The 16,334-nt window shown below is 40.6% G+C and overlaps 1 protein-coding gene across 1 annotated transcript in view; it reads left to right on the top strand.

Annotated features, from left to right (window-relative positions):
* The first annotated feature begins 1,603 nt into the window (after positions 1 to 1,603).
* Positions 1,604 to 16,334, top strand: part of il17rd (interleukin 17 receptor D) — an 89,334-nt gene continuing 74,603 nt past the window's right edge. The window contains exon 1 of the mRNA XM_078543535.1: positions 1,604 to 1,747. Coding sequence (XP_078399661.1) covers positions 1,628 to 1,747 — 120 coding nt within the window. The 5' untranslated portion in view covers positions 1,604 to 1,627. The remainder of the gene's footprint in view (positions 1,748 to 16,334) is intronic.

Genomic DNA, 16,334 nt, shown 5'->3' with positions numbered 1-16,334 from the left:
GAAGGTTTCCATTCTCCATGTTTGGACCTTGGAACTCTCTCCAAATGTTGTTCCAACTGTGATGGCTTCAACAAGGATCCACCTCCAAGGTTTCAAGCTCACCTTCTGAGATTCCTCTCCCCTGGATCTCCAAGTACACTCAAGCTTCACCTTCCAAGCACAATTTCAAATCTTTGGCCATGCCGAGCAGAACATCACTGCTCCCAAAGGCCTGCAGCAAGGAGTCACCAACCTTCGGCTGCCTCCTCAGATCTGGACAGGCTCTGGGGAGTCAGGTGTTTTGTCTTGTGTAATGTAGTTAATTTTTTCTTGTTTAATAAATATTTTATTCTTTGTGTTAAAAGTTCAGTAACTTTCCTCTGCTGTTTCTAGAAAAAAGTTAGGATCTATCAAGCCAGGTCTCAGGCTTCTCTCAATCTCGCTTCGCTTCAACTCTGCTCCCTTTAAACTCTCTCTAAACTCAGAGTTTATTGCTCTGCTCCTTTCTTTCAGTTTGTCTTCAGGGACCTCTTGCTATCTTTGTCTCTGCCTGGAACTTCCTTCTGGGACCTTTCCCTAACCTCCTCCCCATGTCATGCTCCTTGGGTCAACTTCCCCAATAATGGCACTCCAGTTCAGGTAAATTGACCTGCATTTCACGCAGTTTTTACTCCTTTTCTTCTGCACAGGCGCAACCTGAAGACGTGAAAACCCCGAACTGTGCATGTACGGCCATTTCCCCACTGGCACATGTGCAAAAGGCATGAGGCTTGTTGAGAACTGGAGTTCCTGACCTCCGCCTTTAGGTTAAGTTAAGTACTTCAGTTTTATCACGGGATAAACAGTGATTTTTAACAATGCGAGGGAGGGGAGATCCAAAACAACACTGGGGAGATTGACTCATGAAAACCGGGGTTAGGAATCTGTGAGACATGAGGGAGACTCAAGTACAGAAATTATTGAGGAAGTAGCAATGTTACAGCCAGATAGACAAGTGAATAAGTAAAAAAGAAAGACTTGCATTTATATGGTGCTTATCACAACCACCAGACATCTCAAAGCACTATACCGCCAATGAAGTTTTTTTTGAAGTGTAGTTAATGTTGTAATGTAGGAAACGGGACAGCTAATTTGCACTCAGCAAACTCCCATAGCAGCAATGTGATAATGACCAGATAACGTTTTTTTGTGATGTTGATTGGGGGATAAATACAGGCCAGGGCACCAAGCATAACTCCCCTGCTCTTCTCCAGAATTGTGTCATGGAGTCTTTTACATTCGCCCAAGCAGGCAGACTGGGCCCTAGTTTAACATCTCCTCCGAAAAACAGCATCTCTGACAGAGCAGCACTCCCTCAGTACCGAACTGGAGTATCAGCCTTGATTTTTGCAAAGTGGGACTTGAAGGTAGAGAATCAGAGGCAAAGGGGTTTTGTTTTAACAAATACTGGAAATGTGAAACGCTGAGAGCACACGGTAGGTTTGAAACAGAAATAAGTACTTTGTAGTGGTGGTGCAGGAGCCTGGCTGGATCTGCTCAGGTGGGAAGCCAGGAAACTAGCTGCAGCCTCACAGAGGTGGGGGGGAGGTGAGAGGGGGGAGAGAGAGCGCGCGCATGCGCGGTGGGGGCTGCCCATGGGATCGGGACGATGGCAGCTTGGCTGGAAGTTTGCGTTTCAATGCTGACTTTCTGCTTGATTTTCGAGCAGGGGAACAAGGCTGTTGCCGCCAGGTCCAAGCAGCGGGGCTCGTTGCTGTGCCCTTCCAAAGTAAGGAAAGCGCTTGCTTATGTTAGAGACGGAACAGTTAAAAGTTGCGCCGAGGGCTGAGACGGCGCAAAAAGCTGCGGGAGAGCTGCGGCGTCTGACCGGCGGTCGGAAAAGCGTTTATAACATTTCCTTTGCATTGAAGCCCGTTAGAGACGGCTTGATTTTTGCATGTCGATATCTGATAGATAAGTCAGTAAATGCGAGGGCAGCTTTAAGCGGGGTGAGTTAGTGGAGGAAGTGAAGCGATAGTCAAAACTTTGCTTGGAAACAAAAGCGGTGTGTGAGCAGCAAAGCGACAACTTTGTAATTTGTGTTTGTGGTTTAGCAGCGGCTGAACTGCCAGTCAGCGAACTGCTTTACATTAAAGACGGGATTCGCTGCTAACAGCCTAGTCAGTCATCAGGAGGTTTCCTTTATCTCCAGAGGGTTATTTGACCTGACCTGTTGAGTGATACGGTGCCTTTTGTTATTTTAATGAATAAGGCTCGACCTTTTTTCCTTTCGATTGATCAAAGTGTTAACAACAAGTGTAACTGCTTTTCTTCGTCAGTTTCATTTCCCATTGCGCCGTCGTGTAATCTGGAGAGATTCAGATTGAAAGATTGTGGCAGCATTTTTTTTGTGTGTGTTGTGTGTTGTTTAAAAGGAGAAATCTGCGGGGAGCCTTTCTTTAAATGCAGAGTTGGTGTAGTGATGAATGACCGAACGCCCCCGAAAGCATTGTTTGTGAGGCAGGATTGCCTTTGAACTGAGACCTTAGTCGGAAGTAAAGTGGCCCATTTGCAACTGCATTAAATTCCTTGGTATTTCCTCTTTTTAACCGCAGGCCACTTCGCATACAGACCAGCTGGCTGGTTGTAACTTTCGAGTCTGCAAACAGAGCGGAACTCTTTAATCACTAGGGTGCTTACTTTGTTAGGTTTTGGTAATTTTGTCAAGGTTTTTAAAAAAAGTTATTGGTTGGCATATTCCTAAATTGCGGTAGTTTCTGCAGGATGGAGGTGTTGTACATTATATTCAAACAACTTTTTTGCCCTTCGCTTACGATTAGTGTTTTGGAATGTATTTTATCGTTGTGCTGCATTGTAGTTGGTAACATGTTCCAAATGATATACAATTCGGAATAGCTGGTGGACATCCCAGGCGGTTTATGGTCTCTGGTTCCCAGATGGTGTTTGATTGTGTTTACCCCTGGGGCCATTTGTCCCGCTTCCCCCCCCCCCCCCCCCCCCCCACCAGTTTGATTTAAATGAGCCATGTTACCCTTCTGTGTTCTTGTAACTTGTTAGATTGGTGGGTTGCCTTGTTCTTTCTAATGACAGTTTTTAAAAGTCGGGGTGTTCTTCATGTGGTTGCCTACTTTTGGCAGTGGTTCAAGAATGGGGACTAGACCTGAAAAAAACTTCGACTTCAGTAAGGGAATATCTTTTCAGATTTTCCCACATCCCATTGAATTAGGACTCATTTGTTGGTGGTGAAAGCTTGTCTGCCATAATTTCATATAGAAGCACCATTGAGTTCTCGCACCATAAGGCTGGAGCAATCTGAATTTCTAGGGCTTAAAGAAGGTGTATTCGATTTAGTTCAGTAAGGAGCTGTGTGATGCTTTCTCTATTTCTTTTGAAGGGAGCTGAAGTGTAAGTCTAATGTTGACAGTTCTCTGTACTATGCCAAATGGCTGTGGTTATTTAGCAGTGTGGGGCATTATAGCCAAGCCTGCTTATTTAGGCACTATCCAATAACTTGTATTTCCAGCATGGCAATTGGTAATGGGAACTCTTGGCCAATTTGACTTTCTTATCTCCATAGCCCAAGCCTAATTGTTATGGATCTACTGAGTGTCTTGTATGAGTTCAGTTAACTTGGTGAACATGGAAACTTGAGCCAGGGGCATTCCCGTTAATGCATGGCTCAGTTCTGCATCAGGTGTTGCATTTGCTACTGAGCTACCATATGCACTCTTTTTATTGTGCAGTTGCTAACTAGCAAATAACATGAACAATACCTTTGTAATAAAATATGGGACATTTCCAGTGAAGGGCTGATAATCTGAACATATATTGGATATATAAAATGCAAACTTTAATTGAAGAAATGTAATATGTTCAGTGATTGTTAATGATTCAAGGTTGCCATTGAAATTACTTATTTTTAAGTATTTTTTAAAACATTAGAGCACACATTTAAAGAACACAATGGAGATAGGGCAATGTCCTAGAATTCTGAATTAATTTAGAACTGATGGTGGTTATCATTTTGCAATACACTGAATATCAGAAATTCAAGTTACTCTTCCTACATAACTAGTTTTTAAAAATTACCTTAATATATAAAGGCGGTATCTTTAAATATATTTGAAATCCTTCACTGCACAAACAACTGGGTTCACAGTGTGCAGATTCTGTAATAGTTGAAAACAGAAAATATCTATGTACTCCATTTGGTTCCTGGGGAAGAATCTATTTTGTTTCAGGTGCTTGTATATTGCTCATTTTTCGTTCATGCAGTGCTTAAATTACTTTCGAGGAATCAATATTTCCAGTATTTTCAATGTAGTTTAAAAAAAAATCTTCACTTGCTTATCAAATCAAAGCACGTATCACTTAGACCCTGATCAAGTCAACCTGAGTTTGGGCAAAATAAGCTGGAAATTGTTTGGCAATGCAGTTTCAAGACTTTATGCTCTGCTGTGGAAGTTGCCGAAACAGCGCCTTATAAATGTGGTTTTAGTGAGTGAATTAAATTTTCTTGCCAATTTTCTCCTATTTCTGGAGTCAGTAACTTTGTATTGACTTGACTTAACTTGCCCAACTGACCTTCATGACCATCTGCAACAACAACAACTTATATTGATATAACTTTAACTTAATTAAATGTTCCAAGACACGTCACAGGAGCATTATCAAACAAAGTACAACACGTCACATAAGGAGATATTAGGTCAGATGACTAAGAGCTTGGTCAGAGACATTTTTTAAGAAGTGCCTTAAAGGAGGAAAGCAAAGTAGAGAGGCAGAGATGTGTATGGGATATTCAAAGCCTGGGGCCTAGGCAACTGAAGACACAGCATGGCCACCAATGGTGGAGAAATTAAAATTGGGAATGCACACAGGGCCAGAATTACACATCTCACACGCTAGGGAGGGATGAGGCTATGGAAGAATTTGAAAACCAGGATGGGAATTTTAAAATCATGTTTTTTGACTGGCAGCCAGTGTAGGTTAGTGAGCACAGGGGTGATGAGACTTGGTGTCAGTTAAGACAGGGACAGCAGCAGAGTTTTGGATGACCTCAAGTTTATGAATTTGGGAGGCCAGTCAAGAGTGCATTGGAATAGTCAAGTTTAGAGGTAAGGAAAGCATGAATGAGGGTTTTGGTAGCATGCAGTGTGGTTGGATTATACTATTCATTTGTAGAGAAAGCTGCTTTATCATAGTGAGCAACTAAAATTTGACAGAAATCAGAGAAAGCTCTGTGGCTCATCAAGTTAATGGGGAGTGATCTGGGCTATTTAAGTTCCGAATTTGGGTCACTTACTGGCTTCATGTTTATATAAAGTCATTTTTTCTTCCAGAACTGAAATTGTGATTTCCAGTAGTGGTTCTAATCCTTTTGAGGATAAAATGTCTTCCATTTCAGCTGTGACTGCTGGTTTTGTTCACTCCTGTCTGTGATTGTCATTACTCTGTCGGAGCAGGAAACTGAAGACAAAATCTCCAAAGCATTTTTAGATTTTTTTCGTGGGGTGGGGGTGGAAATAATAGAATTTATTGTACTGGATGTCATCTGCTATATCACTCCAGCAGCATAAACTGGTGCAGACTGAGCAGGAAATACTTCCATATAAAATCAGTTCAAGCTTATGGCGAATGCTACATGTGCTTGATTTCTGCCACAAATTGCTGACAGCTGCTGCTTGCTGTTCCTTCCCCACTTTTTGAATTTGTGTAGATGTAACTTCAAGACTTTTTGAAAAGCAGTATCCCTTTACCAACAATCTCCATGGTAATTACAGGTTAAATTAGACAGCCAAAATTCACCAAGTAGTGATCTTGGCACATATGCACTAATTTCCAAGTGACAGCTGTCAGTATCTGCAACAGGTTGCTGCAGTAACATTGGAGTTACACAAGTGCTTTTAGTTTAATATATTTAATTAAAACATTTTCTGGGGAGTGGGGAAGGACGGTCAACTGAGGTCTGCACACGGAAACTGATCACTATGTTTTGAATCCCAAATCAAGCTAGTGAGAGATTTCTGTTCATACAATATGCAGACTCTGTCTAACTAGAGCTGCTAGTTGGCAGTGCCAAGACTTAATATCTCCCAAGTACATCCAGGGGCACTGCTGGATTTAAATCTTTTCTTCCTTCTCCAGTTAGAACCAACCTACTTGTTAGGATATTGGCTTTAAAGCATTCTAAATCCAAGTGGGAAGAATCTCAGCACCAATCTATCCCAACAGATTCAGATAGAGAGTCAAGATAGCTAGTTGGTGAATCATCAATGGTGCTGTAGTGTAGAGTGGATCTGTTTGGTTCAAGTATTGGATTACAAAGTCTACCCCACAGAGGGTTGCCTTGGTTCAAAACTATTACCCTGGAAATGTCATTCTGGAGCCATGTTGATGTGGAAGAGAACATGCTTACCACTATTTTGACCTCCCAACCAACCTGACATGAACACATACATGCACAATTAAAATAATGACAATTTCCTTTGCCCAAAACAATCATCAAAGTTCGGTTCACTGTTGATTATATGATTTGATTTTTGATTTGTGTTCCCTTATCCTTTTTCGCAAATGTTGGCTCCTTGTTGGGTATAATTCTGTGGGTATTATTCATCCTCTGGCACCTTGTCCAAGTGCCATTCTTCATGATTGAAGAGCAACCAATTTGCTGAGGTATTGGAGAACAGCTGACACCGTCAAGATCTCACACATACAAAAGATCAGTGGTTTCAGGAGAAGGCGAGGGGCAAAATATTCATAGTCATTATGGCACAGAAACAGGCCATTTGGCTAATTGAGTCCTTGTTGTATTCTGTAGAACAGTCCAGCCACTTCCATTCCCAGCTGTATTGGAGGGGCAAAAAAATCCAACTGCTGTATTGTACCTCAGTGATTTTTACTATTGGATGAATTATTCTAATGAGCTGGTTTTATGTTTAAACAGCTGCTCCATGACCATGGCACCCATTTGAGAGCCTGTGGTCTTCAGAAACTGCTCTGCCCCATTGCCTTATTTGGTGCTGCCAACCCTAATCGGGATCTATCTCTTTGCTTTGATTTTCACAGCGTGCAACTATGTGTTGAGGTGACTTTGTTTGATATAGCTAAAAGTGCATCTCCTGCACAATTCTTATTTAAGTTAAGATGACAGAATTCAGTTTTGCATGTGGCTATTGTGTGTTATGATCCAAAGAAGCAGAGATGGCAACAACATCTATTCATTTGGAAGTACAGTAGGTGTAGCCTGGTATGGGCGACTGGTGGTTGCTAACTTTGCTTGGAGCCATTGAGGGCAGGAGCACTGCAGATCTGTAAATATAAAAGTACTGATTTGTTTTACATGGTACATTACAATATCTCTCCCCATCTTCCTGACAATTAAGATATTTCTAAGCAGCTGCAGATTTCTGCCTCTTCCAACAGGTCCTACGGGCAGGCACAGTTTATTTGACTGTACTCTGCCGCATCAATGTACTGTTAACAAAATGGAAACTTTGGAATCAAACAATGACATAGGTTTGTGCAGCAACAATGTTCTGGCAATTTGTTTTATTCGTATGGCTGGGGAAGCAGTTATAGACTGATGTTAGGGTTAACAATCCATTCAATTACTTCAGCTAATACAGTGTGAATGGTTGTGATGCTACCAGGAATGGGTCTCTTGGGGCTGAAGTTCAGTATGTGGGCGATAGTCTGACTTGGATGGCCAATGAGGGAGACAATAACCTTCACGTGGTCCTCCTGTTAAAGCAAGTATTCTAACTTGAAAACCTGCGAACTAACGCTGTCAAGAAGGTGACTGAATCCTGCCCACTGCAGCTCCCAGTCCAAGCAGTAAAAACCCACTGGAAAATGGTTCTGACATTGACAATTTCAGACAAAATCTTCCTGGTTTTCGTATGTTTTAAAAGTTCCAAATAAGGGAATTTCCAGGTATCTAAATTAACTAAATAGTTTCTTCCACCATACATTTTATATCATAATTAAAGCAGTTTTTTTTATTGTGTTACTGCTGTGTCACCCCCACTACTACGTACCAGCTTATTGGAACCTGCAGCCTGTCTCTTAACAAGGGTCAACCCAGCTGTAATAAATGTACGCATCTGTAACTGTTTGAGCACCCACACAGAAGGCTGAGCATAATTAAAGATCCCCAGATGTGGTTCCAGAGCATGTACTATAATCCAAAGCCAGGAAGAAATAATCCTTTAGAACTTTGCCAAAATCAAATGCAAGAGGAGGTACTGTACAGCTTCAATAAGATTGTGTAATAAACAGAAACAAAAACAGAAAATGACAGAAACCCACAGGCCAATCAGCATTTGTGAAGAGAACAGAAAAGTTAACACTTTTGACACTTTTAGTTTTAAAGTAAAGTCTAAGAGATGGACGTTTTTAAAACAATCAGAAAAGGGTTGGGGGGGTGGGGGGGCAGAGGTTGTGGGAGGTGGGTAGAATTTAAAGAAACAAATATCTGATAGGAATCATGAGTGGAATGATGGGACCTCAGTCAAGTAATGGGACAGAAACATTAGAACATGAAAAGACCAAAGGATGAGTAAATAGACAAGACAGCAGGCAGCCTGGGAAAATGGGAGCAATGGAAACCCTGGCAGTCAGGTAAGGACTTCAAACCATTTTGAATTTAGGATATAGCTAATTCTTAAGATATTGATGTCAAATTTCCGACCAAAGGATTGCAATGTACCTAAGAGAAAGATGAGATCCTGTTCCAAGCTTGTATCATATGTATGTAGCCAATGATAGGTCAGAGTGGGAATGGGAGGGGAGTTAGAGTGTTGAGCCAAGCTAACTTTGGATCACATTTGTGTGCAGAATGAATGTATTCTATTCCATTCTCCTAGTTTCTCTGTCTCCAGCACATCTGTTCTGATGATGCCACCTTCCATACCAGTGTTTCTGATTTGTCTTCCTTTCTTCTTAACTGAGGATTCCTCTTCACCATTCCAGAACCATGATAGGGTTCTGCTTATCCTCACCTTCCAACCCACCAGCCTCCACATTTAATGTGTCATCCTCTGTCGTTTCCCCCACCTCCAGCGTAATGTCACCACAAAACACATCTTACCCTCCCTCCCCCTTTCAGCATTCCAAATCACCCCTAGCATGCCCTCCGATTCTCAACACATCTTCTGATGCAGGCACAGGACGTGCGACACCTGCCCTTTTACCTCCTCCCTTCCCACCACCTAGCCTTCCGAACATTCCTTCCAAGTGAAACAAAAATTTACTTGTAACTTTCAATTTAGAATACTGTATTCGCTGTTCACGATGTGGTCCCCACTATATTGGGGAGACCAAAGCAGGATTGGGTGACCACTTTGTGGAATAGCGTCATTCAATCTGTATGAATGACCCCAAGCTTCCAGTTACCTATGATTTTAATTCTTCCCCCTTGCCCTCATGCCGAAGTCTCTGTCCTTGGCTTCGTACGTTGTTCCAATGAAGTTCAATGAACAGAACCTCATTTCTTGACTGGGCACTTTATGATCTTTCAGACTCGACATTGAATTCAATGATTTCAGATCGTAACATCTGCCCTCATTTTTTGTGGTGAGCTGTTGGCAATGATTTGTCTATTCTTAATTACGCCTCCTCTAGACCCAGCTTTTGTTTCTTTAGTTTTACTTTTTTTCTTCTCCTTTTGACTTGTACAATTATCCCTTCTTGCCATTTCATCTCTCCTGCTATCCACCCTGTCATAGACCTTCCCTTTTGTTATTCCACCCACTCCCCTTTCCTTGCCTCTGCACTCGTTTAACATTTGTTATATCTCTAACCCCTTCCATTCTGATGAAGGGTCATCAACCTGAAATGTTAGCCCTGTCTCTTTCCACAGATGCCAGCAGACCTGCTGAGTATTTACAGTATTTTCTGGTTTTATTTGTACTTAGCTGATCTGATTTTGAATTTGGATTGGAATGGAAGGAAAAAGAAAGATCTAGACTATTGCCTTTTCACACTACTTAAAATAACAAGTGCATCACACGCAACGAATTATTTCCAATATACTGTACAATGATTTTATGTGGATTGATGCAGCACTCATTCAGTCCACATCAAGACTCCACAAACAGCAGTGAGATGATTGTCCGTGAATGTGTTTTGGTGGCCTTGGTTGAGGGTAGAACATTTGCCAGGACACCAGTTTGCTATGCTTCAATTAATCAATTTAATTTTTAATGTCCATCAGAACATGTAACACAGAACCTTAATCTTGCATCGCATCTGAAGCATAATCCTTCTAACAGTAATTGTATTGTATTGTAGCCTGTGTTCGAGTCCTGGAATGGGACTTGACCCTAAAATGTTTTGCCTGAAGCAAGAGTGACACCAAGTTAGAAACAAGTACTCTTGCACAAAGTACTCAGCAAATTAATTTCTGCTTAGGCTTTATAATGGAGACTGCAATGTTCCAGTTATACGGCATGATTTTTTAAACAATGTTAATCCCGCCAGTACGTTAAAGTGCTACTGATTTCACAGAAGCTTTCATCAGCAGTGAAACTTCTTGAAAAAAGTAATGCTGCACATTAGCAATATACTGAGCTGCAGCAATGACTTTAATTTAAAACTACTTGTGACTTCTACAGCTATCACTTAAATTTCTAAGAAAAGGAAAGCTGATAGGACAGCCAACTAAATACTGGGTCCATTTTGCTGGATTAAATAGCAAAATGCCAGGAGCCGACTTAAACCTGGGGCTCCTCAAATCTGGCTTAAAAGACAGATATGATGGGCTGTTATGCCAACTAAAGAAATTTCATCAGCCATTAGAGTGATGAACAAAGTTTTCTGCATGCATTGTGAACATGTACTTGCAGGGATTCACTTTCTCAATTTGAGTGACGTGAGCAGGCAACCTAATGGTTTATCTGCATGCTTACTGCAAGAAATTCTTGAGTGAATCCAGGCCATTCCATAAGAATCCCATTTCCTTTCAAGAATGTTTTGGAGGGTGTAGTCCACCAATGTTGGTAGCAACTTTACAATGGGTGTAAGTGATCTTGGGTTAGAGAAAGGAAAAATCAGATTGGGTTTATGCTTCAGGTCACAAGCTGTAGAGTGTCCTCTGCTGAAGTACATGTTTGTGGAATGTTTTGATGAAAGGTCATTGACCTGAAATATTAACTCTGTTTCTGTCTTCACAGATGCTGCCTGACCACCTAAGTATTTTCAGCATTTTCTGTTTTTATTACACGTGTGTGGAAGTTGGGTTAGGAAAGAATCGAGTTCAGATGTGATGCCCCCATTTTTAACTAGTCTGTGACATGGATTGGCTAGCCTCTCAAAATAATAAATTAGATTATCTGACTATTTGCTGTTTGTTGGGCTATGCTGTATACAAATTGGCTGCCGCATTTGCCTACATAACAACAGTGCCCACATTTCAAAAATAATCCATTGAGTGTAAAGTGGTTTGGGTAGTCTGGAAGACCTAATAAGCACCGTATAAAGGCAAATTCTTTCTTTAGTTGGGCAAAGAACTAGTGGATTGCTGCCAATTGTAAATCTTTGCCCTAACATGACTCGATACCTTCTCAAGAGGGACAAAAATTGATAAAGAACTGTTTTTATTTGTATTTTAAAGGAAGAGAAAAGTTGCATTACACGGTGCATTATTACATCTGAGTAATTTGTGTACAATTAATTACTTTGAAATATATTTTCTGTCCACAGTAGCATCTGGCAAAAGAGTAATGAAATACTTACTCTATTTCTGGTAGTGTTGATTGAAAAATAATGTTGGCTCAAACACTGGGAGGAATTCCATGCTCCTCATGGATTCGGGTTATGGAATCTTTAAAGTGCTCCTGAATCATTTTGACCATCAACCCCTGGATTGAGGCTTGAGCCTTCTAAGAGAGACAAGAATGATGCCAAATAAGCCAAACTAAAACATTTTTTCACTCTGATTTAATACACAATTTGAATTGGTAATTTAAACTCGAAAAGTAGCATCAATTAATAAAATTGAAATTTAAAAAATTGCATATAATGTCTTTTCACTTCAATGGTTGAACTTTAAACAAGGAATTATTTTTGAAATGTGTTGATCAATATAAGGGCATACTTATGATAGCACTGTGCAAAACTGAATGTGAAATTTTATGCTCACAGATGCAGCATGCAAATGCATTCAGGATTTCAGATCAGCAAGCTGTGCAGCCTGCCCTCACCTGTAGCCTTAGCATTTCACTGGAAGCTTCTTAAACAAATGGTGCCTCATCTGACTATTGTAATATGGCACTGATACAGACAGATAAGGATACCAGCTATGAATGGTGCAGCACATACATTTACATAGTTCATACACATGGCAGAAGCTTTCTTCAGAAGCAGGGAGCCACTGCTTATTAAATGTTGTCCCACCATTTGCACTAAAATAACACCAACATAAGAGCATCCAAAATGATTTTATGAAATCAAGATCCACAAGTCTAGAAACCTGAGACCTGGTGCCTAGAATCAGAGAAACTTGCATCACATAATCATGCCTGTGCAGACAAACCTTATAGAAAGATCAGCCGTTCTGAGTCCCACAACCCTGCTTTTTGTTCATAACGTGCTAAGTTCCTTATCCTCATCTACCTGTACAATTCCCTTTAAATTTATTAATGGATTTGGCTTCCATCGCCCTTTCAGGTAGAGTGTTCATAATAAAAACATTTTCTCAACTTTCCTCAAGATTATTGCTGAAAAAATAAACTTTTATTTGGCGAAAAATCTTCTAAAATAAAGTCTCCTTTTTTCAGCAATACTGAAGCTCTGTACTACCAAACGACTATTTCCTCATCATCTTTTCTCAATGATATTGAATTTATGAATCCACGACCTCTGATTATTTATCTACTTACCAGAGGAAATATTTTTTTTCTAACTACTCTATCAAAACCTCTCATCTATTAGGTCACCTCTGAACCTTTTCTATTTCAAGGGGAATAGTCCTAACTTTTTCAGACTCTCCTCATAATTGAAGTCCTACATCCCTGGTAAACATCATCTGCACCCTTTTTAAAGTTTTTTATATCTTTTCTGAAGCATGGTGCCCGGAATTGTTCACCATACTCCAGCTGAGGCCTAACCAATGATTTATAAAATGTTAGCATGATATTTTTGTTTGTGTATTCTACTCTTCTATGTATAAACCCAACTAATCCACTTGTTTTTTTAATCAATTGACACTATATGTCTCTGTTCATGTACACTCTTCAAAATCGTAATTCTTGAGAAAGGTTGTGCATAAGTAGGTATAAAGTGACTTCTTTATATTTTCTGTGTTTGCTCCATTAGTCAGCCTTTAAATATTTCTAATTGAATAGCAGAAGCTTCAAAATGTGTTAATGACCAATTCATGTAAAGTGAGAATATGGTGACATCATATCCCTTCAGTACAGGGAAGTGATCATGGAACTAGTTTGTCAAGCAATGTGCTGGGATTAGAATGCCTCTTCAAATACTGATAAATAACTAACTTACAAAAAATAACTAATTTACAAATATTGCTGCACAATCTACATAGAGTAATTTGATTGCTAGTGGTTTAATTATATTGTTCCATGATCCTGTTGCCTTGGATAAATTCATGCACAACTTCTTTAAAGTTGTAGTTTGAGATGTTAGTTGCTTTCATATTGCATTAGACCTTGCTGCTATGGCTGATTCCAAAATTATGGGACTTGTACATATGGCTGCAAACTATGTAAAGCTACATATGGTACCCCATTTATCCCTACTCTCTGCTTCCTGTCTGTCAACCAATCCAATCCTCCACTGATGCTAATATATTACCCCCAACTCCATTAGCCCTTACCTTGTGTATTGACCTTTTGTGTGGCACCTTATCAAATGGCTTTGGAAATCCAAGTATACGATAACTAATTATACTAGTTACATCCTCAAAAAATTTGCAAAACACAATTTCTCTTTTTTCAAACTATGTTGACTTGTTTGATCATGCTATGATTTTCTAAGTGCATTGTTAAGATTTTGTTAATAATAGATTCCACCATTTTCCCAATAACTGATGTTAGGCTAACTGGCTTGCAGTTCACTGTTTCCTTTCTCCCTAATTTTTTGAATCATGCTGTTGCACTTGCTAACTTCCAATTCACTGGCACCATTCTGGAATCTAGGGAATTTTGGAAAATCATAACCAGTGCACCCACTATCTCTGCAGCTACCTTCTTTAGAGCCCTAGGATGTAGGCCATCAGATTCTGGGGATGTGCTAGTTTTTATTTTATTCGTTCATGGGTTGTGGGTGTCGCTGGCTACACCTGCATTTATTATCCATCCCTAGTTGCCTTAGTTCAGGGGGCATTTAAGACTCAACCACATTGCTATGGGTCTGGAGTCACGTGTAGGCCAGACCAGGTAAGGACAGCAGATTTCCTAAAGGACGTTAGTGAACCAGATGGGTTTTTACAACAATCGACAATGGTTTCATGGTCACCATTAGACTTTTAATTCTGATTTTTATTGAATTTAAATTCCACCTTCTGCCGTGGCGGGATTCGAACCCAGGTCCCCAGTGCATTACCCTGGGTCTCTGGATTACTAGTCCAGTGACAATACTACTACTCCATTGCTTCTGCTGATACTAACTACCTTAAGTTCCTCACTTTTATTGGGTCCTTGGTTAGTCTTTGTTTCTGGTATGCAGTTTGTGTCTTTTATGAAGAAGAAGAGCCTGTAATTTTTTTAACTATTCTTTATGGACCTTAGTCATTGATGTACTATAGCCATTAAACTCTTGGTCCCTTCCTGTTCCATTCTACTTGTCCATTCCTCTATTGCTTTCACTTGTCTCGTTAGGTTTTTAAACCTCACTTCACCTGATACACCTTCAAACCATCCCGCCCCCCCTCCCCCCACCCACCCCCCCGCCGCCCCTTTTTAGTTTAAAGCCCCATCCACAGCCCTAGTTATATGATCCACCAGGACACTGATTCCAGCCTTGTTAAACTGGAAACTATCTCAATGGAACAGCTCTCTCTTTCCTGAGTACTGGTGCCAGTTCCCCATGGATTAAAACCTCTTCTTCCCACGCCATTCTTTGAGCCATGGATTTAATTCTCTAATCTTCTTCACCCTATGCCAACTGGCATGTGGCTCAGGTGACAATACAGAGATTGGATTTTGTTGATTTTAATTTGGACCCTAACTCTTCAAACTCTGAGCAGAACATCATTCCTAGTTACCTATGTCACTGGTTCCTATGTGAACTATGACAACTGGATCCTCCCCCCGTCACTCCCAAGTTCATCTGCACTGCGTGGAGATATTTTTAACCCTGGCACCGGGCAGGCAACACAATCTTTGGAACTCCTGGTTATGGTTGCAGAGAAGATTATCTATCTTCCTGACTATACCGTTCCCTATCACTACCGCATTCCTTTTTACTCTCCCGCCACTTGAATGACGTTCTGCTCATCCACACAGTACCTTGTACCCATTGGTCACAGTCAAAGGCCTCCATTACACCCTGGATCCCCATACCTGCCTGACTTAGTCACGCCCTCCTCTTCCTGATCTCTGACCAATTCTAAAGTTTTGCTTAACCTAAGGAGTGGGACTGCCTCCTGGAACAAAATGTCCAGGTAGCTCTTCCCCTTCCTGGATGCCCTGCAATGTTTGAAGCTCAGATTACAGCTCAGTGACTCTGAGCTGAAGATGCTCAAGCTACAGACATGGTTGTCTGGGGTTGCAGTACATTCCACAAATTCCCACATGTTGCAGGCGCAGCACACCACCTGCCTTGTCATGTCTGTCTGATCATCTTTATTTGTTTGATTATTTAACTAGTTTATTTAGTAAAGTCATAGCAAGTTACAGTCTCCTAGCTTTGAAACAAAACAAAACACTCGCTGACTACTGGACATTAAATAAAAAGTAGCATCTCCTTTCCCCTCTGGACTGAATGCTCTCTGGCACCAAATATCCAATTTTAGCACTCTGTTTACTAAGCAGTTTCCTAACCACTCTGCTCCACACTCTATTTGTTAGTGTGCAAAAAGCAATCACCTCCAGCATTGTTGTTTACAGGGGACCACAACCTCATGACCACCAATGTAAACCACGTTTTAAATAAACCGCGATAGTTTCTGGAGGCCTTCATTTACTTTTCCATGCTTAATGTAGTATAAGATAAGCTTCACGCCCTAGTATTTCAATTTTTTTGAAACACCATTAAAAGGAAGACTTGCATTTATATAGCACCTTGCACAGCCACAAGATGTCTCCAAGCACTTTACAATCAATGAAGTATTTTTGAAGCAGTCACTGTTGTAATGTAGGAAATGTGACAGCCAATTTGTGCACTAACAAACA

This window comes from Cetorhinus maximus, chromosome 6 (genome assembly GCF_964194155.1).
Source record: "Cetorhinus maximus chromosome 6, sCetMax3.hap1.1, whole genome shotgun sequence".
NCBI lineage: Eukaryota > Metazoa > Chordata > Chondrichthyes > Lamniformes > Cetorhinidae > Cetorhinus > Cetorhinus maximus.
The sequence above is the reverse complement of the archived record's forward strand: the minus strand, read 5'-3'. Positions and strand labels throughout refer to the sequence as shown.